Here is a 23,734-nt window from a genome sequence, read left to right as displayed (position 1 = left end):
CACCTGTCCATGTCTAGTGTGTGTGTGTGTGTGTGTGTGTGTGTGTGTGTGTGTGTGTATGTGCGTGCACGTGTATATAAAAAGGAGAGTCACCTTGTAGCGAAGCGACATGATGAATACACCATGAAAGATGTCATCCTCACTTTAATTGCCAGACTCATGCCCCGCTGTGACAAGGGGAAAGAGTGTGTGTGTGTGTGTGTGTCAAGCGAGCAACGTCAGCACCATTTTACGGTCCAGTCGCCCTCTGTGTGTGTGTGTGTGTGTGTGTGTGTGTGGGGGGGGGGGGGTTCCCATGTTAGCGCCGCAGTCGTGCATTTCAAGCTAACCCTGTTACCGAAACATATCATGTGACCACACCGTCTCCTTGGCCGAGCAGTCGGCGGCGTGAGCGCCGCCTCGCTGGAAATGGCCCGTGACAAACTGAAGACGTCCCAAACCGCGCCCGGCGCCCTTTCTCCCGCCATGCGCTGGGTGAGCCCCTGGCGGACGGCAGCGGCCCTCGAGGACGAGGACAATTCAGAGGACGACGACTCGCTCGCTCTGGAGCGGGAAGGCCAGCCCACGTCTCTGCGGGATGAGACCGCCTGGGACTCAGACTCGGACTCAGACTCCGATTCCGATTCGGATTTGGACATTTATGTGGGGGAAGAGGACGGTGACTACGAGGGGGACTGTGAGGATGAGGATGACGAGGAGGAGGACGAGGATGAAGCATCGACACAATACCTCCGAGCCCTGATGGATGTTTTCCCGGTTTTGCGGAGGGGCCAGGTGGCAGGGGACTCGGACGGCGAGGTGCAGCACCTCCCAGGTATTTACTCTGTTCAAACTCACACACACACGATTCCAATGCATTTTGTGCTCACACACTACTGAAAGGCTCCTGTATTGTTGGCTAGGCGTGGCCCTCAGTCATGCCGGCATGCTGACCCCGTCCCCTGAGCCGCGAGATGACCCCCCCTCCTGCTTCAGCAGCTCGTCACAAGTCTCACAAAAGGTACGCGTGTGTGTGCGTGTCCGAGTGGATCCATTTCATTGTGGATAATTCATCCCCCCGGCCCCCATTCACCCAGGACTCTGAGTGCTCGTCGGACGACCTGAGCTCCGGGATCTTCTCCTCCAGCGGGGGTCACGCGGAGAGTTCAGCCTGGGCACGGGGCCCCCCCTCCCGCCGCTTTGAAGGTAATGCCGCAAGAACGGCACGCAGCGGCCGCAGCAGAGAGCGGCTTGAGCATCACGTTTGGTCCATTTGACCCCGTCAGGCGTGGACATTTGGATTGAGGACGCTCGGGGTCGGCGCGTGAGAATTCGGGAACGGCCGCAGGCCCGAGTGGGACACGTGGCCATCGGAATCAGCGAGCAGGTGATGGCCACATTCACTTGTCCCCTTTTACGGGGCTTTGCTGTACTTCTATCGGGAACAGTCTGACACCGTGATGTGGAAGGTGGCATCACTTCCTGTCTCCCAATCAGATGTCAACAAGTGCCTTTACCTTGGAGACGCTGGACAGGAAGTCGGTCTGCTTCAGGCAGGAGATCCGCGAGTCTTGTCTGTGGCTTCGTTGCGTGGAAGCGCCCGACTCATGCCCACGATGGATGTGGCGAGTTCGAGATGGCAAACTGGAAGTCCGCCAATGACCCAGACTTGTCGGAAGGAGCCTGATGTTTCACTCTGGACCGACTGAGGGTGGCGTCTCGTTGGGCTGCCTGCCGCTACGGCAGGAAAGGAGCAAATGCTAACTTCCTTAGCTACACCAAACATCAAAAGAGGACGATTTTTGTTTTTCATGTTGAAAGGCTGTGTGCTAGAAGCCTAGCAACAAGCTAACATCTGATGCATTTAGCTTGTGACATTCAATATGCAAATGTACTACAGGGTATTTGTAAAGGCACATCACATTTTAAACTACTGTTTAATTATTATAAATTAAAATGCTAGGGACTTTCTTGTCATAACAATTCAAGTGTTTTAAAAGAGCAAATTACTTTTTGTGTCTGCGAGAGTGACTAAAGTATGTTTGGACTTTGGGGGATCAATGTCTTTTACAAAGATTAAAACAAGAAAAAAAATTAACCTTCTGTTAATTGCAATGTCCCCGCTAGCCAATGGGACAAGGTGAAAGTGCATCATTTTTCAAACCTTTCAAGTGGCGCTACTGAGTGAACTTTAGCGGGATGTGTTGGGGGTCACTAAAAGACATAAGGTGGTGCACGTATACATCATCAGGACACACGCATGAGCCAAAATGGAAACGGTTTGGGGAGTAGGCCCCCCAGAATACGATTTTTCATGTGTTGAAAGAATAGTTCAAGTCAATTTTATTTATTTCCGCACACACTCAAGCCAAAAGACTCTCAAAGAACTGCATAGGGCCACAGTTGACAAACATTAATGACATCCGCCGACCTCTGCTTGAACTGACGCACTGCGTCCCCAATTGGAGTGCGTCTTTTGTCCCCAATTGGAGCGCGTCGAGCGCACACTAGCACTCCGTTTTTGGTGCACTCTGAATGACTGAATGATTGGCACAATTCACTGAGTTTCCAAAAAGTTGGAGTAAGACAGTGCGAGCTCAGAGCGTAAATCAAAGTGTAAATGTTTGCATATTTCTACAGTGGTTTTTCCCCGAGTGTCTGCCATAGGGTTCGGCCAGTCAGCGGAACCGGAAAGATGTGCTTCGACCTGTTTGCCCAATGCGGAAGTTGCTTGCGCATCACCCTCTTAATAGTAAACAATTATATTGACTTTTGTACTTTGTACATTTCAGAGTTTGTACTTTTTACTTTTGCTGACATACAGGAAATTGAAAGTCTTTCAGCAGTCAAATTAGCTAGTGTGAGTTGTTTTTTGTGCTGTCACGCCGAACGAAAGTGTCAAGAATTGTGTTTTTTTTTGGGTGGGGGGTGCACTTCCGCGACATTTTGTGCAAAGTTCCGTACGTCGCCCGGGCGGGCGCGCTTCGATTGGAGGACAGCGTGGAGAAGGTGGGACAAACGCGAGAGTAGGCGCGTTTCGATTGGTTGCCATCTGATAGTAGGACGCGGCGAAGCACCGGCGTCTCGTCGCTTGCGCAAGACGCCATTTTGGAGTGACGGCCACCCTAACGGTAGAGAACCAAAAGCTCGTCAAAAAGGTAAACTCGCACCTGTCGCCGACGGCGGCTCCCCAACACTCCGTCCGCTACGGGAAGACGCGTCGACACATCCGAACGCAGCGTTTTAACCCTCGAGGCTTGAGCGCGAGCTGACGTTCGCCTCCCCTGTGCTGTGACGCGGCATTTAGCGGCTAAGCTAGCCTTGAGATTCTCCTGACGGGCCGATTGGGAAAGGCTCCTCTCGGAAGTTGGAGCCCCCGACCCCCAATCGGTTAGATTAATCCACTGGTTCTTGTATTAAACATTCCCAATAAACTCATCAATTACCATTACACAGCGCAGCGCTTTTTAGAGGTGATTGTGTGTGTGTGTGAGAGATGACGTCCGCACAGCTAACGCTAACAGCTAACGTATCCGCCCTAAGCGAAGCTAACGATAACGGCGCTAGCTCCCAACAACTAGTTCCTTTCAAAATCCTATCCAAAGACACGGATCTCCGGCAGTGATTTGACCGTTGCCCCGGTTGCGGTAAAAGGGGAGCCCTCTGTTTGGGACTTCGTTTGGAACTGTGCGCTGTTTGCGGGCCGTTTGGTGACGTTCAAGGGTTGGTAGTGGAGCAGCGGGCCGCCCGAGTGATTAGCTCGGCTTCACTTCGAACGGCAACGACTAAATGTTTGACTTAAACGGCACAAGTGGCGCGTGGAAACGCGTGACGTGCCAACGCCCACGGCACGGACAAATGCATGATGAACAATGCGGCTTGTTGAGCGAGTGGGCACTTTGCGACTGCCAGCGCGATGACAGGTGACTGCCAGGCAGCGGACGTGCACAGAACCAAACAATCGCTCCCCAAAAGAGTGGAGATTGTAACACGCCATAGATGAATGCACTCCCCTTTGCCGTCTTGTGAGCCTCCTCCACTAATGTGGTTCTCCTCCTTCCAGCAGCGTCGTCACCATGGGGAACATCTTTACTGGCCTCTTCAAAGGCCTCTTTGGCAAGAAGGAGATGAGGATCCTAATGGTAGGCCTGGATGCTGCAGGGAAGACTACCATTCTTTACAAGCTCAAGCTCGGAGAAATTGTCACCACCATTCCCACCATCGGTACGTCTCTCCGTCGAGGAACTTACGCTTCTGTTTTGTGAAAGCGATTGATGAATGGATTACTGCGGAATAGCCCCCCCCCCAAAAAAAAAAGCTTAGCTTTAACCTGGATAGCAGTTTGCAAAACACTCCTTTTATTCAACTGTCAAAATGGAGATGTCAGCTTTTGTGCTTGAACTCTTCACAGCCATTGTCCAACGTTGTACAAACATGTTAGCTGGCCAAGTCACACCTGAATGGCCAACACAAAGAAAAGTGACTCAAGCAGTGGGCACAAGTGTTCATGAAAAATCACGTAAAGGTTTCGTTTCTAAAATGAAAATGAAAGAAATGTCATTTCTGATCAGATACTGCAACCTTGAACAAGCGTGCGTGCGTACATGATTTGTCACATTATCAACGTCCAAATGTTGTCCTCTCTCCTGCAGGTTTCAACGTGGAGACGGTTGAATACAAGAACATCAGTTTTACCGTGTGGGACGTGGGCGGCCAGGACAAAATCCGCCCGCTGTGGCGCCACTACTTCCAGAATACCCAAGGTCAGCTAGCCGGTAGTGTGCCTGCGTCAATGTGTGCGCATACTGACGTACGTGTGTGTGTGCGTGCGCAGGTCTGATCTTCGTGGTGGACAGCAACGACCGGGAGCGCGTAAACGAGGCCCGCGAGGAGCTGGCGAGAATGCTGTCTGAGGACGAGCTCCGAGAAGCCGTTCTGCTGGTTTTCGCCAACAAACAGGTATGCACGCGGCTGCCAATGTAGCCACTTGAATGCTCGAATTTGCAGGGTGGCAACTGACAATTATTTGTAGCTGTTGATCATTTTTCCAGACATCTGATCAAAGGTGATCGCCCTTTCAGCCAAAACGGGACATCCTTTCAAATTGGCAATTTGGAAAATGCACAAAGATCAATTGATTTTAATTGAGTTGGGGTTTTGGTCTGGAACCAAAACGTTGATTTCAAAGTAAAAGTAGATGTCTTATTTTGAAAACCAGTCTGCATTCATGGAGGATAATAGTTTGGCTGAAAATGTCATCATTTGGACAATTTCGTGTCACGAGGCCATTGTCAAAATGTTTAATAATAATCAATGCCTCAGATTTCTATGGTGTTTCACAATGGATATATTATTGATGCACCTAACCTGGGACAGGCTGAAACAACGTTTTGCTGTCCTTTGCCTCTTGAAACGACGGTCTGCCCCCAACAAGGCCGACTGACTTTGACTTTGGACTCCTGCACGGCAGCTTCTTTTTTTTTTTCTGTTTTTTTGCGGGGGGGGGTCAGGGTTTGTTCAAGGTCGCAGAGGGCTGTCAAGACATTCACCAACAGTCGTAACCATCGCAAAGTTTTTCTCATCGCCACTTGGGGCGACAAGAAAAGCTGTTTGCGACCGTTCAGTGTTGAGGGGAAGTCTGGTGAAAGTCTTCGCAACCGTTTGCGCCGTTGAACGAACCCTCACGAGAAACTAACATTCGGGCTCAGTGAGGTTTGGGCTAAAGTGTGTGTTGGCCCCCTGGCGGTCGACTCTGCGTAAATGTTGAGTGGCGGGTGCTCACGCCGACGAAGCATGACGCTGTGCGCCTTTCCCCCCGCAGGACCTGCCTAACGCTATGAACGCCGCCGAGATCACGGACAAGCTGGGCCTGCACTCGCTGCGCCAGCGCAACTGGTACATCCAGGCCACGTGCGCCACCAGCGGCGACGGCCTCTACGAGGGCCTCGACTGGCTTTCCAACCAGCTCAAGAACCAGAAATGAGCGCTCCTTTTCTTGTTTCTTTGTTCTCTTTCCGCACACCGCGCCGGCGCCCCCACTCCCTTGCTCCGTCTGACCCCCGCCCAGCCCCCACCTGCAATCCCCCCGCCCCACACTTGTTACGGGGGTCCGCTGTGGGCTGGGATGGGAGTAACAATGGTGTCCTTTCACACCCCAATCTCCCTCTCAGTCTGCACGCACACCCCACCACCCCCTTCCCCTTCCCAGAGGAAGCATGGTTTTCAATACCCGGCCCCCCTTCACTTTATTAAACGCCTGATTGCTAGATGTCATTTCATTCCTGTAAGAAGCATTTAACCTGTATCAGGTCAGAGTTCACACGCCCGCTCCCCGTGCTGTCACCCATGAAAATCATGCTGTCTCTGGAATCAGCCCCTTGGCCCCACCCCACCCCAGCACAAGGCGCGTTTGTGGGAGGAGTCCACAAGACTGTGTGACGAGCTTCATTGTCAACATTTCAAACCAACTTTTTCTTTTTCTTCTTGTCGTTCTTCTCGTTCTTCCTGTCACGCGATTCTACTTGTACTTTTGACCGCGCAACCAACCAAAAGCATCCCAGCTGTTTTGACTCCAACAAACAAAAAGGAAAGGAAAGAAAAAAAATGTCCACCAGCCAGCAACTTTTCAGGTCGCTGGCAGTCGCCATTTGGTCCGGATGAAGGATTTTGGCACCCAACGAGACGGCTGCTCCGGATGGGCACCGAGTCAGCGGGCGGCAGGGGGGGGTGTCGTCGGAGGGCTGCTCGTAACGTCCCTCGCCCGTTGCAATGATTGTAAATGTTGAAACTGTTTGTGTGGGCTTTTCTCAACACATGAAAGGAAAATAAAAACCTGATTTGATCCAAGAAAAGAAAAGAAACGCGCCATGACGTCGCACGCACCGCTAACGCAATTCGAACGGGTTGTGTACCCAACTGGGCCACCGGGTGGCGCCAAAGAAGCGTCAACAAGATTGGAAAAGTTCATTTGGACACAGTCCGCGTTTTGCATTTCTCTTTGGATCAGTTTTCATCAGAATAAATGTTTATTTGTACAACACTCAGCTTTGTCAGTTCACCTGAGTTTCAAACTTGATTTGTGTCTTAATTACGTTTTTGAATCACTTTTCATTTAAATGCTCATTGGTCAGAGTCATTTGTTTGATTCTAACGTTTTAAATAAAGTTCATGATAATAAAGTATTTGCAACAAAGTCATTAGTAGACCGAAATTACTTTTTCATGGACATATGTACAATTTTAAATAATTCTTTTAATCTGTTAAAACTCGTTTGTAAAATTACTTACGTTTCAAACTAATTCCATAATTATTTATATTTAATTACAATATTGATTGTACAACCGTCATTCATTTGATTCCTCCAAAATCATATTCTTTAGACTTTATTATAGACTTTATTCAAATAAACAGTCTTTGTATGTCAAACACACGAAAGCTTCATTTTTTTTCTTCGTTCTGACAAAGTTCATTGATATGACAGTCATTCACATTTTAATTTTGATAAAGTCCATTTGTACGACAGTCACCATTTGATTATTTTTTTATGACTTCCATCTCACTATTTGTACAGCAAGATCATTTTACCTGAAATTGTTCAGTGCTCCACAATCGCTAGTTTTAATTAAATGATTGGGAATGTTCATAAAAGTTGCTTCGTTTTTTTTTTTGTAGTTTAAATTTTCATCTGCAGATGACAACACGTGTGGAGTCATTTTTAGAATTTAATTGTAATTCACATGTCCTATAACAGCTGCTTGATTCCGTTTTAATGGCTTCGCATTTAGATTAAAATACAAATCGGTTGTTTTTATTATTTTCCTTTGGGTGGGGAGGTCGGCTGACCCGCAGGTGCGCAATTGACCTGCACGTCAGGCGCTTACCTGGCCGCGTGTGGCTCCTCCCCCTGCAGCCGACCCGCCAAAGGTGTCGACGACCGCTGACGTCATCGTCGCCATGATGAGCGACAGCTGAGCGGGGGCGCAGGTGCGCGACACACCTGAGACAAAACGCCGTCAAGCTGGTCGGCTGTGCGTTGTGTTGCTCGCGGCTCACGTGACGTGACGTGAAAGGATCGGCGCCAAGCGAGGGGCGGCCGTCCGTGGAAAAGGGAAAAAAACCCGGAGAAACGGAAAGACGAGCGAAACGCTTGTGGTGCTTTTACGATGTCGCGAAAGGAAAGTTTAGAGGACGACGTCACCCGGCCAGAAGCGCACCGCTCGCAGCCAATCAACATCGCCGGCGGGGCGTTCGTAACCAGCAGGTGCGTCATGACGTCACCAGCGCGCACTCTGCCACTCGGTTTCCTCTCCGTTTTCTGTCAAAAACAACACCTCGATAATTTGGATTTTATGGCGTGAAAGCCAAAATATTGGGGCGATTTTTGAGGATATTTTCAGAGGTTGATGAGGGAGATGTGCACATGAATTTTGGTGGCGATTGGTTGTTCATAAAACCACGTTCAGATATTTTCTCTATGGTGAACTCCTTCGAGAATATTTTTTTTTTACCGGCGACCAGTCCATTGTTGTGTGTTTTGAAGGCGTTTGTCAACCCCAAGGAGTTAGTTGGGCGACCTTTCCTGTCATGAATGTTTGCGTTTGTCTTGCAGGAGCAACTGGAGAGAGCGTTTGTCATCGTCGGCTCCACCCGTCCCGAATCCGTTCCCGGAGTTGTGCGGCCTCACCCGCTCTCCCGTCCCCTCGGCGACGGCCTCGCTGGCAGCCGGCGACAAACGAGTGAGTCGTCGTCTATTGTCTCTCACTCACGGGGTGGTGACGTAAGACCAGTTGTGAGTCATGATTGAACAACAGACAGGTTGTGGCGGTTGTTTTTTTTTTTTGCATTTACAAACATTCGCATGCACGTTCCCCCCCACGCCCTCTTGCAAGCGGAAACTTTCTCGTCGGGCTGGTTTGAACGCTCTCTTCTCGCTTTGGGGAGAGATTTTGTCTCCAAATCATTCATCCAAACACAGTCACGAGTTACATGATTTACACGTTTTGTGCATGTTTGCAGCAGCAGCAGCAGCAGTGTCAGAAGCGTACCTCGGAACCGAGCAAATGGAGCCCTCAAAATCTGGACGAAGGCAAAGTGAGCACAAACATGCAGCAACAGAACAGCCCGAGATTGTAACTTGCTTTGTGTTTTTGTGGCATGCGTCAGCTGCTGAAGGTTTTCGGCGAGGACGAGCACGGCCGCTCGCTTCGGGTGAGCGACGGCGCCACGGCGATGGACGTCTGTCGCATGCTGATGACGACGGGGGGCTGCAGCGAGCGGGAGCACTGGGCCCTCATGGAGGTCCATCCCGCGCTCGGCCTCGGTAACACGCGCGCCCGCGTACGCGGTGGCGACCGAGCGCAGAAACGAGCCGCACGTGTCTTCCCAGAGAGGTGCCTGGAGGACCACGAGGCGGTGCTGGAGGTTCAGGCCAGCTGGGCCGTCAAGGCCGAGACGCGGCTCGTCTTCTGCAAGAATTACGCCAAGTATGAGTTCTTCCGAAAGCCGGCGGTACGAAGGCCCTCCTCGCCGTGACGTGTTATCGCAGCGCACCCGTGACACCATCATTGTGAGTTGCCGTCCTTCCCTCAGCTCTTCTTCCCGGACGCCATGATCTCGGACAGCGCGGACGGCGGCAAACCGATGACATCGCAACAGCTCGTACAGGTCACAGTATGCACGCTCGTGACACAGACATGACAAACAACATCCAGTACAGTGTCCCACACTGGCATCCCGCAGGCGAGCGTTAGTGACGATCTCCCATTGGGCCTTCAGGATTTGGTCCATTCGGGCTCGTGTCCCGAGATCCAAGGCTTCCTCCACCTCAAGGACAGCACGCGCAAATCTTGGAAGCGCGCGCACTTCTTCCTGCGCCGCTCGGGTCTTTACTGCTCGACCAAGGGCGCGTCCAAGGAACCGAGACACCTGCAGTACGTGGCCGACCTTCGCGACCTTCACGTCTACAACGTGGTCAACGCACGGAAACTTTACGCCGCGCCCCAAAACTTCTGCTTCGCCATCACGGTCGGTGACCTTTGCCACGCTTGCACTTCACCATGTGATGATGATGATGCCATCTCATCTGTGTGTGTGTGTGTGTGTGTGTGTTTCTTTGTGTGAGCAATTTTTTGTCTATGACTCTGTGGATGTGTGTGTGCACGCACAGTCCTCAGGAAGTCCGGTCCGCCTTCACCATGTGAAGATGTTGTGCGCTGACAGCGAGCAGACCAGAACCTGCTGGACCTCGGCCTTCCGATTGTTTAAGGTTGGACTCGATTGCTTTTGACCAATCGTCTCTCTGACGTCTGACCCGTTTTAATATGTGTGTGTGTGTGTGTGTGTGTGTGTGTTAGTATGGCAAGCAGCTGCAGTGTAACTTCCAACAGTCCAAGTGGACCCATCGCGGCCTGGAAGGAACCAACCTGATGGAGGGCAAAGTGAGCACAAAGACACACAATGAAGGTCACTTTTTGTTTGCTTGTTTTCATGCGCGTGTGCTTGCAGGCCAAGTCGGAGGCCAACCTGGTGGCCATGGACTTTTCCGGAAGCTCCGGCGGTCGAGTCATCGAGAACCCGAGCGAGGCAGAGTGCGCTGAGTGGCAGGAGGGACGAGCGCGGAGGGTGAGGAGGGGGGTGGACCATCTCGTTACCGCTCATCATGTGTGAGGGGGCGTGGTCCATCAGCAGCGATGTCATCACTGCACTCTGACTTGTTTTTGTGTGTGTGCGCACGTGTGTGTGTGTGTGTGTGTGGGGGGGGGGGGTGGGGGGGGTTCATCTATTTTTTTTTTCGTCAGCGTCGTGAAGCTCTGCGCTGCAGTCTGCCCAACTTAAGCTCAGCCTCAGGACCGCCCCGTAAGTCGCCACCGCCGTCTCGTTGGTGGTTAGTCTTTGCGCGCAAGGCGACCTTGATCATCTTGTTGGCCTGTCAGCAGTGCTCCACGCCGGCCAGGCATGGTTCCACGGTAACGTGTCCCGGAAGCGAGCGGAGACGCTGATCGAGGAACAGGGCCTGGTTGACGGGTGAGCCCGGCGGTCGCCATGGCAACCGCATCACCGTGGCCTACTTCAGGAGTGCCAACGCACACAACATAACACAATCTCTCTCTCTCTGTGTGTGTGTGTGTGTGTGTGTGTGTGTGTGTGTGTGTGTGTGTGTGTGTGTGTGTGTGCAGGACATTCCTGATTCGAGTGAGCCAGCGGCACGCTCAGTGTTTCGTGTTGTCGCTGTGCTTCGAGCTGAAGACCAAACACTTCCTGGTCATCCCTGTGAGCGCTTCCCGCGTGCGTGCGTGCGTGTGTTCGTGCGCACGCGCTGACGGCCTTTGTGTTTCCAGTGCGAGGACGGCGGGCGGCAGTACCTGACGATGGACGACGGCGTGACGGTGTTCACCGACCTCCTGCAGCTGGTGGACTTCCACCAGATCAACAAGGGCATCCTGCCCGTCTGCCTCAAGCGCCCGTGCGTGTGCGTGGCACTTTGACCTGTGAACTGCTGCGTGAGGCCACGCCCCCGTTTTAGGGCCGCCCTTATTTTAAAATGACTGACGGCGACACGTGTGTGCATGTCTGTCGGCGGATGGTCATGCCTGTGCAGGGTCATGTGACCAACATAAATGGCTGTCCTTCTCCACCGGAACAGGAAAGTACTATGTCACACTCTTGTCCCCCCCCCCACATACACACACACCCACCACATCTTGTACATTTTAGCACATTTGTAATATTTGAGCGTGACATTTTTTTAAATTCAGAACGAGGTTTGTAAGGCTTCTCTTTTTCGTGTAAAATAAAACGTTTCATATGAAAGGTGAGTCGCATGCCTCATCAGTTCAAAAAGGTGCCCACATGACGCTCGTGACAATCCTTTGTCGTTGTCACTGATGGGCTTCCAGATAAAATCTAGGTTGTCCATTTGCCCATGTTGAGAGAGAGAGTGTGTGTGTTTGTGTGTGTGTGTGTGTGTGTGTGTGTGTGTGTGTGGGGACAGGCCAGCAGGAAGTGACCTTCCATTGCCTGGATGGAGTCTCTCTTGTCATAACAGGCCATTGCCCCCACTTCCCTTGACGGTGCTGTGTGCAACTTCGACTTCCTCCCCCCCCCTGTCGCGTGACCTATGATGTCAATCACCAATCGGCAAAGCTGCCATGATGACACCGCAGATGTTTTGGCAGCTGGAGGTGAGAACTTTCACAGGCGCAAAAACACGCTCTCTGTGCATGTTTTTTTCTCTCTTTTTTTCGCTAGAATTCATGATTCATTTATCGGCATGCAGCAAGCACTTCAAACGCTGAAAGCCCCCCAAAAAAACGTTCCGCTCGCTATTTCCCTGAACACACACACGTGCACGCACACGTGCATGCACAAGTACAAACACAAACTGCCATAGACATAAACACGCATGGGCATGCACACACAAATGTGCATAGACAGTACACACAAAATGCACACATTCAAATACACGTTTTTTTGCATAGACACACACACACACTCTCACACACACAGGTAGACTTGTGTGTCATGGACATGAGGCTGGTGTTGAGATGAAAGTTGGTGCAGATGTGGTGTCGCCCCTTTAAGAGGCTGCGGGAATGGGGGCGGTGGGGGCATCCATAAAATAAGACTTTATCCAGCGTCCGCCGTCTTGCCAGACGCGCTGGCTCACACGAGCGGCGCCACAGAGATGGCGAGACGATGAGGAGCGCGGCGGTGGCGTGAACGGGGACGAGACCGGGAGGAGGAGGAGGAGGTGGTGGTGGAGGAGGAGGCGCCGTCGTCGCACTCGGAATGGGCAACTCGTCCTTCCCAGGCATGTAGCCGCCGCAGGTATTCTTAACTTTGTCGCCGCTCTGGACTTTCCCCGGCTCTCTCTCTCGCACGCGCGCGCTCACGCGTGCGCGTCTCCGCCGTCTGTCGGTTGCTGCCGCGGCGGCGCGGCCTTTGCGACACAGAAGGAAGCGAGCCAGCGCATCTTCCTGATGTTCCTCATTGGAGGCTGCTATCGGTACTATGAGGATGACTAGTAGGCTACTTTTGGTACTTTGGCACGACCGGTGGGGGTAATCACATTCCAGATCATCTCCGCAATAGACAAATATCCGACTTTTTAGAGCAGCGCTTCCATTTTTAAGGTCACACTTTTAAAATCATCTAAACAGGTTTGAACACATTGAGAGAGCGAAAGCAATGGATGAGACAAAGATTTTTTTTCAAACCGTATAGACTGCAATTGGATTTTTTTCCCCCCCAACCAACAAACTCATCTCAGTGACACGTGACTCATCTCGAAACGAACCCGCATGCAGTCGTCTCTTTCCGTAGGCATAAAAAGCAGGATGAGAGATGATTTGAATTGATTTCGCATTCAATCATCGAAAGCCAAAAACCGGCGTGTGTGATGAGATACGTGTTCCATCATCTAGCGGCCAACACACACACACACACACACACACACACAAGCACAAACGTAAACCAAAGTTAGTACAGAAAAAAAAAATCATGACTTAGTAGGACCGCAAATCTGTGATGGAGGGTGATTGACTTTTTCCCCCTACTGAGTACTCTTGGTACTTTTGTTCCAACGGGATGAAGTGCGACACTGAAGAGAAGGTCACGTCACGCTGCCTGGAGCACTTGCATGAGGTTCATGGTGAAAAGTTGTGAAAGCATTCACACGGCTGAAAACGGGAACGCCTGTGAGCACACGACGCAGCTCTCGTGTCTCCGATTGGCTAACGTCCGTTCCGCAAAACGAGGCGTCTCCAGCTCCTTTTTGGAAAGGCGCCGTACGCGCTAGCGAGCGAGAGGGAAGCAGCCGGGAGCATTGCGACATCACACAAGGCGGCAATCTCACAGGGGGCACATGTGCGGCACCCAGATAGAGGAGGTGGAAAAGTGGAGCGAGAGATTGAAGCGCTTCATTCTCCGCCAGAGAGGATTAAAGAGGCGAGTGAGCGAGCGAGGGAGGGAGGGAGGGAGGAACAGCCGAGTGGAGAAGGAGGAGAGGGCTCACCAGATATGAAGACGATGCTCGGCCAGCGGGGGGCGCCGGCCCGCTCTGCAACGCGTGCCAGGTACCCCCCCCCCCCACCCCCACCCGGGGGTGCCGTCAGCTTTCCCTCAAACCTTCACACAAGTCCGCCTGTGCGTTTCGCCATCGAGTTAACATACGCGTCGCCGTGACACGATTGCCGCCTTGCGAAGCGTCGGCGTTACAGAAATGCTATGACGTGACGGCCCGTTGGTGTTTTATGTTTGGCTGACATGACGGCTTGTTTGATGTCACATGATGGCATGTTGGGGGTGACATGATGAGCGTTCGAGGCGTGTCGGTGTTCCATCAAGGTCCGTTGGTGTGACAGGATTGCCGAACGTGAAGCCATGTTGGTGTTACGCGATTGCGCTTGGGCGCTGCTTTAGAGGCATGACCCCAAGGCATGTTTGCCGTCACGTGATTAGAGTTGCATCAAGGCATGTGATTGCTGTTTATTTAAAAAAAAAAAAAAGCGTGCGTTCCCGTCACCACAAGCGCTGTCGTGGCTTGTTTTCTTGTTTCTTATTGGCAGCCCCGATGAGAGGTTTTATTGGCGCGCCAGTCCCATAATATGTTCTTCAAACAAGGCACGTACTTGGTTGCCAAAGATCCCCGGTCGGAGAGCCCTCCACCCGCTGAACGTTTCGCGCCTCAAGACGCAAAGGTTTGCGGCTCGAGGAAACTCGGACATTCGCGTGACCTCCTCCCGCTCGCGGCGCGGATGATTTTGTGCATCCGCCAGCCAGCCAGATGAAGCCATAAAACCAAGTTAATGGCACCTGCCACGCACGCACGCGCCCACGCGAGCACGCGCTCGGACGTTTGGCCTTGAGTGAGTGTGAAACACGAGTGATGCTGAGCAGACGTCGCTCGCTCTCACCATTGCCAGTAGGTTTCAAAATCTCGGAATGGATTTTTAGCAAGAAACCTGATTTGCCTCGGCGGGCCACCTAAAGCGATGTGTCGGGCCGGATCTGGCCCTCGGCCGCCGGTTGGACACCAGTGCCACACACCTGTCTCCTGTGGGTGTGAGCGATAAGCGACGTACCGTAGACGAGATCTCGGCCGCCTCCTCGCGTGGCCTCTGACGGCGTTGCGTCGCCCTCTCGCCTCCCGCGCAGGTCGAGAGAAGAGAAGGAATCCCATGATCTCCGCCAGTGATGCCGAATTCCCGCGGGACTGCCGCTCACCGGCCGGATCCCGGGGAGGCCGGCGCTTCGCCGCCAACGGGAGGTCGGCGTCCTCGTCGCCGGACCGGCGTCGCGACGTCCCAGCGGCCGACAGACCGGAGGCCCTGAACGGCGTCCGCCAGGCCGACGCGGAGCGGCGGAGGGAAGCCAACAACGAGATGTCGCTAGGGGGCGCTGCTCGGGGACGGCAGGTACGCTCGTGGTGTGATGTCGTCAGCGTTACGGGAAAGCACGTTGGCGTTAGACAAATTGCTGTTGCATCATTTCCATGACGGGATTTTGGCAATTGCCGTTTGGTGACTTTGCGCCGGCGTTGCGTGATTGACGTTATTGCCGTGACATGTTTGGCGTTACACGAAGGCGCGTTGTGTGATTGCCGTAACGCGACCGGCGTTACCCGATTGGCATTACGGGAAGGCGTGTTGGCGTTGCGCGATTGGCGGCCGGGGGCGGGGGGGTGTCAGCTGAGACGCAGGAGAGAGCGAGAGAGGAGGATGGGGAGGGCATGGAGGAGGGGTGGCGAGGGGGGGTGGGGGGGGGGAGTTGAGCAGGATGCAGATCGCCGCCGTCGCCGCCGTAGCGACGAGCAGGGACTCCGGCGTGGGAAACCCACAGCGGGCGTCTCGGGGAAAATGGAGCGCCAGGAGGAGGAAGAGGGAGGAAGACTGAGTAGCCACGGTAACCGTCTCCGCTCGTCCTTCGTCCTCTCAGGAGAAAGGACGCTCCTCTGCGGCGCCGCCGCCATCCTCTTGATGATGTATTAGTGTGTGTGTGTGTGTGTGTGTGTGTGTGTGTGTGTGTGTGTGTGTGTGTGTGTGTGTGGACACAGCGCACGTGTGCAGCCAGGTCTGCGTGTGCATGTTGGCGCCGGGACAACCCGCTTGAGAGAAAAGATGTGCGTGTGCGGGTGCACGTGGGTTTGGCCGCAGAGGAAGAGGAAGGGTGTGTACAAAGATGGCCGCTTGTGTGTGTTGTGTGTGTGTGTGGAAGCCAATGATGTCACTTCCTGGCGTGCACGCCAAAGCCAGCATGTTCAGCGGTGCACGACGCAAACGAGACACTTTTGGGTGATTGATGTAAGTCAGCAAAGGTCTGATTGGATTTCTTTGGGTGTTCAATACCCTTTCTTTGCCAGTATTCACTCTTGGCTGCACACCGATACTAAGTACCGATACTACTAGTGCATCCTTGTCCTTCTACAAGTTTGTCCGAGCTGTTTGACTAATCTCCCGGTTGTTGTAGTCATTCTACTCGTGCGTCCTAATAGTTGGGCAAGTGTGCAGAAAACTCACCAGCACGATGCCGTCATTGTGCTGATTTGTCTTGGGCGAACTCGTAGGATTTCGCGTCAACGCTCCAACGGCTCGCCGAAGGCCTCTCCGACTCGCTGCTGGACTTGAGTCAAGCTCAGTGGCGAGTCTTTGACGTTGTGTTCTTTGTTGTTCTCGTTCCACAGCAACAAGCTAACTACTGGAGCTTCAAGGTCAGCAGCGCTCGTCTTTCTTCCTCTCTCCATCGTACCTCGTCGTTCATCATCCTCATCACATTTGCGCCAGTCGTGTGCACACGCCACCCCCAATAAACGCCAAAGACGCGGCAGAAGTCTCTGTTGCCACGGTGACCCCGCATCACACGCTCACATGCTTTTTGAGAATGGTATGATTGAAGTGGATTATCTTTCGCCGACGGATGCTGCCGCGCCAGAGAACGACGTTCAATAGAACGATGATGATGATGATAATTGTGCGATCAATTGCGTGCTTCCGTATTCGCAAGGCAACACAGTTGACTGAAACAAAAAATAATTCTTCCTCTTCTCTTTATTACGCTGCATGTCTCGCGTCGAACTCAGTGCTGCCAATCATGTTGTGGCTCGGCGTGGTACTGCACTGAAGGTGCCCAACTAAGCTCCGTTAAAAAAAAAAAAAAAAAAGAGACGGAGAGAGAGAGAGAACCCTCAAAAACGGACTATTGTGTAAAAATCTGCGGTGCGTGCGAAAGATGAAGTGCGACATAGTGTGGGAACACCAAATTGATGACTTGACATGAAGTGAGTGACGCTAATCCTTCACTCTGCTTGACAATATGGCACCATGACTGCTGTTGTCATGGTAACGGGTGTGCAGGCGAGTTGGAAGGATGTCTGCCAGGGTGAAACACACACACACACACACACACACACACTCAGGATGAGCGTGCGTGACCACAAATGAGCAAAGGATTTCCTTTTTTTCTGCTCCATTCGTGTGTCAAAATTCTTCCCTCAAATATATTTGTTATTTTACACTTGTGTTTTTGGGTTCCCCGAATCTATGCGACAGCAGACGAACGTCTTCCACGTGAAGGCAAAACAAATTGGAGGGAAATAAATCACCGTCGCATTTTGTTGCCTGACTTGTCAGCCGCTGGTCGTTCCCGTTCAATGAGGGCAGCAACACTGCCCTCTCGCGGACACAGGAGGGATGGTTTATCCACAGGCGAAATTGTGAGACGAGACGTGTGTGAGCGTGAAAATATCTCGCAGCGGCGTGTGACGTTTGTCTCAAAAATAAATCCGCATAAACAGAATCAATTATTTCCGAATGCTAAGTCATGACAAACGCTCACACAACATGAACAAACACGCGTGAAAATCACGGACAAAAAAATAGTTCCCCAGGGGCAGGCAGCGACGACCGTTTCCAAAGACATTGAGTCGCATTCGCAACGTCGGCAGTCAGGAAGAACTTTTTGTCAGGGAACGAGCCGACCCGGACATCTCGGTCCCAGTGAGCCGGCTCGGGGACTGAAGGATTTGGGACTCGTGCTGCTGCTCGCCGACTGATAGGGCGGCGCCTCGTAAATCGCTATTCCCGAGTCGGAGGCTCGCATTCTGACTGTCGGCGCCGATCCGTTGCCCGTTGCGCTGCGGCAAACAGCGATGTGTGTGTGCGTGCGCACGTACGAGTGTGAGTTTCAAACCATTCACTCATTCATACGCACCCAATTTTTGTTTTTTTGGATTTCCAGTAGACCGTTTCAGCACTCCCTATGGAGTGAGATACGTCCCAATCCCTTCAAAGGGATTTTCAGTGGACGTTAGCGACACTATCCAGGTCCCGAACATGAATTTATGAGTAGGAAACGAGTGAACGATTGCGCGTTGTCTCGGTTGGCGAGTAACCCAAAATGCTTGCGGTGCGGCGGCGGCAGAGTCGGACGCCGCGCGCCAGCGGCCTGAGCCCGACGCGGGGCGGTGGACTTTCCCTGTCGTCGGCCGATCATCTGGACGTGATGTCCGATCGCGACCTGCCCGTGGCCTTCAGCCGCATGAACCGACTGCGCCAGAGTCTCCCGCTGGCCCGATCGTCTGCCGGCGGCCAGGCCAAGCTGCACGCGCCAGGTGGGGTCTCGCCAAAACTCCTTTCATTTCTTCATCATTTCCTTGATTTTGGCATATGCTGCGCAGGTATGCTGTTCCTCCAGCTGGGCGAGGAAACCCGCCGCGTGCACCTGACGCACGAGCTGAGCAGCCTGGACACCCTGCGAGCGCTCATCGTGCACATGTTCCCGCAGAGGCTCAGCATGGCCGCGCTCAGGTACGTTTTGCTCGGGCTTCCTGCTGGTCTCGGTCGGCAATTCCGTCGGAGTGATCGGGCGGTGCGTGTTTGCACCCGTTTCTCTTAATCAAGAGTGAATGTTTGCCAAGACGGGGCATTGCGTTTGGCGGTTTTCAGGTCTCCCAGCACGGCCCTGCTGATCAAAGACGAGAGCCGTAACGTGTTCTACGAGCTGGAGGACCCGCGGGACGTTCGGGACCGCTGCGTCATCAAAATCTACTGCAAGGAGCCCGTCTACGGGACGTACCCGGGCCAGCGCCACAACTCGCACCTGCTGGCCAACGGAGACCTCCGGGTGAGTGCGCCGCACGCCGCTCCCTTGGACGTCCATCGCATCGCCAACAAGAAAGAGAATGTTCCGGAAGGTCCGCTGACCATCCCATTTGCCCCGATACGTCCTTCTAGCGCGAGATGGTGTACACCCCCCAGGATTCGCCCCCCAGCCGGCGCTTGGGCGCGCCGGCCGTGTCCTCCCAGCATCGCTCCGCCTCGTCCTCGCCACCTCAGGGTTCGCCGTCGCGGACGCGGCTCCTCTATAGCGGCGGCGGCGGCGTCCGTCCGTCCTCGTATGCCGGGCCGGCGCTGCCCCAGCACCACGGCGCGTCGCTGGCACACCACTCGCCGCCCCTGCCGCCGCCGGCCTTCGCCGCCTCCTCCAGTGCCATCCTGGAACGACGCGACGTGAAGCCGGATGACGAGGCGGGCGGGGCCCGCGGCGTGGTGCTTTTGCGGGCGGACGAGCGCGGGGGTGGTGGCGGCATCTACGCCGACCCCTACTCCCTCGGCGTGGACGCCCGCTTGGGCCTCGCCGGGGCGCCACAATCGCCGCTTACCGGCCGAAGCGACCCGTATGGCTCCTTATACCGGCGAGGACCTGGCGGGGCGGTGTGTTCTCTGATGGAGGGCGGCGGCCTCTACAGAGCGGGCGGCGCCCTTTACAACGACACCTACGCGGCGTCCATGTTGGCCGTGGGCCTGCGCGGGCCGTCGCTCTCCTCGCCGCAGAAGATTCCCGATACGCGCGAGGCCTACGCCAGCACCCTGCCGTCCCGCGGCTCTCCTGCCAGGGGCGATCGGCGGCGAGACTCGGTGATGTCGTCCGTTGGCGGCGACAGTCCGAGAGGTCGGGGCCTGACCTCGGAGCAGCTGTGCCTGTTGGCGGCGGCGGCAGGAGGAGACGGGGGCAGTGTCAGAGCAGATGAGACAGAAACCAGGTGAGGTCAAGTCCTTTGAAGAGGGTCAGGAAGGTGACAGGCATGATGATTATGATGATGTGCGCGGGTGTGAAGGGAGCGCATGGAGGTGATGGAGAAGCAGATCGCCAGCCTGACAGGTCTGCTGCAGCGAGTCCTCAGCAGAGCACCCGAAGACCACAGCCCGTAAGGCCTCCTTCCTTCCTTGTCGCGTGTATCTGCTGCCATCCTTCCATCCTTGCCTTCTTCCCGCTTGTGCTTTCCCGAAGGGACCAAATGGAGTCTGCCAGCGACGGCTCAGGGACAGATCGTAAGTAACCTGAACGGAACCGCTCGCATGTGGCCGCCGACTGCTAGCGTGTAGCTTCTGAGTGCTAGCTTGTAAGCGTTAACGCGTAGCTTCTCATTGCCAGCTTGCGAAAGATAACGTGAAGCGCACACACACACACCGCTAACTGCTGCTAGCATGTAACTGCTGCTCATGCTTCTTGTTCTAGCGGGACCTGCAAAAGTAAAGAAAGGTACATATCAACTGTCATTTGGCAAGCTTGAGTGTCCGTGCGTGCATGCGTGTGTGCGCAAGACTGGCATGTGCATATGAAGTTGTGTCTGCGTGTGCGCGAATGACACGATACATTGCGCATGAATTCAAAATGAAGAAAAGCTGAGTGCAAAAGTTTTTCTTGGTCAAACCGCAATGATTTGTCATAGCCGTGACGCCGTCCGGCCCCCTGGCGCTGATGCCGCCACCCCTGTCCGCCAACGCCGGCGACACCAACCAGCCACTGACCGTGTCCCGCGTGCAGATGCAGCGCCACCTGCTGGGCCTGCAGCAAAGCACCAATGCGCTGCGTACGCAACTCTCGCAGCTGCGCAACACGCAGGTGTGTGTGTGTGTGTGTGTGTGTGTGTGTGTGTGTGTGTGTGTGTGTGTGTGTGGCATGCGCACGCGTTCCTACTAAAACGGCCGCGTGCGTGAATGTGATCAGCTGGAGAATCAGGATTGTGTGGTGGCGCTGCTGAGGCAGACGGAGGCGGAGCTTAGAGTGCTGATGCAGGATGCGGCGCGCACTCAAGAGGATCCCCTGCAGCGGCAGCGCCTCCTGGTGGAGGAGGAACGCCTCAAGTACCTCAACCAGGAGGAGATGCTCGTGCACCAGCTGCAGTCAGTACACCTCCTCCCCGCCTCCGTCGCTCCGTCTCTCCTTCCCTTCCCTGCGCCTTGGGATGGTGACCTTTGACCTTTTGGCCCGGTGCATGCCAGCGACTTGGAGCGGTGGGTGGAGGACCTGCAGAAGAAGTCGAACGTGGCGAGGCTCCCGGTGAGCCAGCAGGACCTCCGGCAGAAGACGCAAGAACTCAAAACGCTGGCCGACACGCTCGGCAGCCTCAAGAGTGAGTACTCGAGTACAAGGGGGGACTACTCAAGTACATGACAGTACTGGAGTTTGTCGGCCCATCAAGTTCAAACCGCTGCGTGAAATTGTCTTCTTCTTCCCCTCTTCCTGCTTTTTTCCTTTTTTTGTTCTCCCCCCCCTCCTCCTCCACGCCAGGCCAGTTCCCAGGCCTGCAGAGCAAGATGCGCGTGGTGCTGCGCGTGGAGGTGGAGGCGGTGAAGTTCCTGAAGGAGGAGCCTCATCGTCTGGAGGCCCTGCTGCAGCGCTGCAACAACGTCCGCGAAACGCTCAGCACGCTTCGGAGGTAAGCGCGACTGCGCGCGTCCGCCACCTCCTGCCCTCATTCCTCATTCCATCCTTTCCTCCAACCTTCCTTCCTACCCTCCTTTCCTCCCTCGCCCTTCCACCTGACGTGCGCTCTCCTCCTCCTCCTCCTCGCGCAGGCAGGCCAGCGAGAAGGAGCAGGAGGAGGCGGGCGGCCAATCGCAGAGGAATTCTCCCCACGGCCCGACGGACAACACGAGCGACGGCAAGATGGCGGTCTGCGCTCCCGAGCCGGACAAGACGCCTCCGCTGAGCGCCCGAAGTCGCGTTGCGGCTGAGAAGAGCCTCAACGTGCACGTGTCCGCCGATGTCACTCTGGTGAGTCACTGGGAGCAAACCGGGTGTCTTAAACTCACTGCCAGCGAGGCGATGTAACAGAAAAGGCTGGATGGGAGAAGGTAGGTCAACTTTTTTTTTTTTTTTTTCCAGGGAGTTTTTGATTTGTGGCAGGGCTTGTATTTAAAAGAGCCGTGATGACAAAAGTGCTGATGATTTGTGTCAGGCGGCCGAGCGCGACTGGGCGGAAAAGCGTGCGAGCCTGACGCAGTTCAGCGCCCAGGACATCAACCGCCTGCTGGAGGAGACGCAGGCCGAGCTGCTCAAGGCCATCCCCGACCTGGACTTGGCCGCCAAGACCGTCACCAAACCCGCCGTGCCCCCCAAACCGCTGATGGCCGCCCCTGCGGTTGCCGAGTCGCCGCCGCCGCCGGGCAAAGTGCAGCTGGCGGCGCAGAAGCTCAACAGCATGGAGGGCTCCACCTCCCAGCGAGGCTCGGGTGGGCAAAATGCAAATTGCGTCACTGGAACAGATGCGCGCTGACGTTGCCCGGCGACCGGTTGACTGTTTGTCTGTCCCCAGTGGACGCGGGCGTGTCCCGGTGCCGCACGGACAAGCCGTCCAAGTCTCCGCCCCCGCCGCCCCCTCCTCGCCGGAGCTTCCCGTCAGCGCTCGCCGCCAACCGCATCGCCGACAACAACAAGGTGAGCGCCGGGCCGTCCGTGGCCGCTCGCGAGCCACCCGGAAACTTTTGGATGACGCCGTTGTCTGCGCCGCGTTGAAAGATGGAGGACGGCGAGCTGCCCGCGGCGCTGGTCAAGCTGAGGCGCACCGCCCACTCGGACGCGCCCCGTCCCGCCTCCACGCCGCCGGGCCTTCGGGACGACGGCGACGGCGTCGAGAAGGAGGTAGCGTTCGCCCGCCGTCTCGGGGGAACCCGCTTTTAGTTGTAAAACCAAAAAAAAATGCTGACGTATGTTCATGACGTGTCTGGTTCAGTTCTCGCCCCGCCCCCTCCAGGTGGTGGGCGGCTTGCCGGTGTCCGTCAAAGGTCCGACGGTGGCGGCCCGCCTCAAACATCTGGAGCAAGGAGGGCGCAAGTCCAAAGAGGAAGTGCAAGCGCTGGCGGGCGGCCAGCAGCAGGTATTCCACTTCTAGAAGCCGACGGCGGCCGACCCGACGCCGCTTTTCGTCTTCGCCTTCTGCAAGCAAGCTGGCTCCTTTTTCCTTCTGCGTCTTTGTTTGGAATTAGCTTCATGGCTAACGTGCAATAATCTACTTCTGACCTTTCGTCATATTCTTCCAACTTCCGAAAAAAACAAAAAGAAAGAAAAAAAAAGACCCTGATTGACAGGCGCAAGGCCTCGCTCGTCTTATCTGCGCCTGCACGCGTTCCGAGCAGGAAATGACCGGTAAGCACAAAAGGATCATCTTTGGCCATTCCCGCTTTTTTTCTGACCCAGGATCAGCTCGGACAACGATGATGTTTCAAAATCATTTGCATGACAATTCATCTGTAGTCACGTGATCAGCCGGCCGATGATGACCCGCTGACCTTTAACCTCAACCCTTCTCTTTCGTCGCGTGTCCAACTCTCGCAACTCGTTGCAGATGACATCGCGGGTGATGACATCACAGGTGATGACATCTCCCGGCGATGACATCACAGGCGATGGTGGTGGTGGTGATTTAGACTTTAGAACGTGTCGATGTTGTCGTGCTCTGAAGATGTACAAAAAAAAA

The 23,734-nt window shown here is 54.4% G+C and overlaps 4 protein-coding genes and 2 long non-coding RNA genes across 17 annotated transcripts in view; 4 read left to right on the top strand and 2 right to left on the bottom strand.

Moving 5' to 3' along the window:
- The window catches only part of map3k14b (mitogen-activated protein kinase kinase kinase 14b), a 6,427-nt gene extending 4,350 nt beyond the window's left edge, over positions 1-2,077 (top strand). For both annotated transcript variants that reach the window (XM_019874431.1, XM_019874430.1), the window contains exons 11-15: positions 380-814; positions 903-1,000; positions 1,077-1,185; positions 1,266-1,366; positions 1,477-2,077. In XM_019874431.1, the coding sequence (XP_019729990.1) occupies positions 380-814; positions 903-1,000; positions 1,077-1,185; positions 1,266-1,366; positions 1,477-1,641 (908 nt within the window). In that variant the 3' untranslated portion in view covers positions 1,642-2,077. The remainder of the gene's footprint in view (positions 1-379; positions 815-902; positions 1,001-1,076; positions 1,186-1,265; positions 1,367-1,476) is intronic.
- LOC109518550 (uncharacterized) lies at positions 872-16,660 on the bottom strand. Its single transcript, XR_002168777.1, has 3 exons — positions 16,490-16,660; positions 10,629-10,630; positions 872-883 (listed from the first exon to the last, which is right to left on the bottom strand). It is a non-coding gene; the product is annotated as an uncharacterized LOC109518550 (long non-coding RNA).
- On the top strand, positions 3,010-6,573 carry arf2b (ARF GTPase 2b). Of its 3 annotated transcripts, none has more exons than XM_019874449.1 (5): positions 3,010-3,137; positions 4,046-4,203; positions 4,632-4,742; positions 4,814-4,938; positions 5,801-5,962. In XM_019874449.1, the coding sequence occupies exons 2-5, from the start codon at positions 4,056-4,058 to the stop codon at positions 5,960-5,962; spliced, it is 546 nt and encodes a 181-aa protein (XP_019730008.1). In that variant the 5' UTR covers positions 3,010-3,137; positions 4,046-4,055. The 3 variants fall into 3 exon arrangements, with proteins under 3 accessions (XP_019730008.1, XP_019730007.1, XP_019730009.1); XM_019874448.1 differs by having other exon boundaries at positions 3,014-3,137; positions 4,043-4,203; XM_019874450.1 differs by lacking the exon at positions 3,010-3,137 and having other exon boundaries at positions 4,056-4,203; positions 5,801-6,573.
- Positions 7,523-8,122, bottom strand: LOC109518549 (uncharacterized). Its single transcript, XR_002168776.1, has 2 exons — positions 8,042-8,122; positions 7,523-7,975 (listed from the first exon to the last, which is right to left on the bottom strand). It is a non-coding gene; the product is annotated as an uncharacterized LOC109518549 (long non-coding RNA).
- Positions 7,930-11,792, top strand: grb7 (growth factor receptor bound protein 7). Of its 6 annotated transcripts, none has more exons than XM_019874440.1 (14): positions 7,930-8,239; positions 8,588-8,714; positions 9,007-9,069; positions 9,142-9,298; positions 9,365-9,486; positions 9,568-9,642; positions 9,754-10,002; positions 10,145-10,243; positions 10,332-10,415; positions 10,483-10,599; positions 10,776-10,833; positions 10,911-11,001; positions 11,154-11,247; positions 11,316-11,792. In XM_019874440.1, exons 1-14 carry the CDS (start codon positions 8,142-8,144, stop codon positions 11,460-11,462), a joined length of 1,581 nt encoding a protein of 526 aa, XP_019729999.1. In that variant the 5' UTR covers positions 7,930-8,141; the 3' UTR covers positions 11,463-11,792. The 6 variants fall into 6 exon arrangements, with proteins under 6 accessions (XP_019729999.1, XP_019729998.1, XP_019729996.1 ...); XM_019874439.1 differs by having other exon boundaries at positions 9,004-9,069; XM_019874437.1 differs by having other exon boundaries at positions 8,998-9,069.
- LOC109518540 (SRC kinase signaling inhibitor 1-like) lies at positions 11,949-23,734 on the top strand. 4 transcript variants are annotated; one of them, XM_019874426.1, is made up of 20 exons: positions 11,949-12,158; positions 12,630-12,804; positions 15,133-15,392; positions 16,658-16,684; positions 18,394-18,583; positions 18,650-18,779; positions 18,918-19,095; positions 19,206-20,014; positions 20,090-20,179; positions 20,263-20,303; positions 20,491-20,514; positions 20,705-20,877; positions 20,983-21,158; positions 21,258-21,388; positions 21,547-21,694; positions 21,834-22,032; positions 22,217-22,490; positions 22,574-22,695; positions 22,777-22,899; positions 23,012-23,734. In XM_019874426.1, the coding sequence occupies exons 1-20, from the start codon at positions 12,126-12,128 to the stop codon at positions 23,147-23,149; spliced, it is 3,441 nt and encodes a 1,146-aa protein (XP_019729985.1). In that variant the 5' UTR covers positions 11,949-12,125; the 3' UTR covers positions 23,150-23,734. The 4 variants fall into 4 exon arrangements, with proteins under 4 accessions (XP_019729985.1, XP_019729986.1, XP_019729987.1 ...); XM_019874427.1 differs by lacking the exon at positions 11,949-12,158 and having other exon boundaries at positions 12,679-12,787; positions 22,991-23,734; XM_019874428.1 differs by lacking the exons at positions 11,949-12,158; positions 12,630-12,804 and adding an exon at positions 13,968-14,051 and having other exon boundaries at positions 22,991-23,734.

This window comes from Hippocampus comes, unplaced genomic scaffold (genome assembly GCF_001891065.2).
Source record: "Hippocampus comes isolate QL1 unplaced genomic scaffold, H_comes_QL1_v1.1 scaffold279, whole genome shotgun sequence".
In the NCBI taxonomy this organism is placed as follows: Eukaryota; Metazoa; Chordata; class Actinopteri; order Syngnathiformes; family Syngnathidae; genus Hippocampus; species Hippocampus comes.
This window is presented reverse-complemented; position numbering and strand designations above follow the sequence as displayed.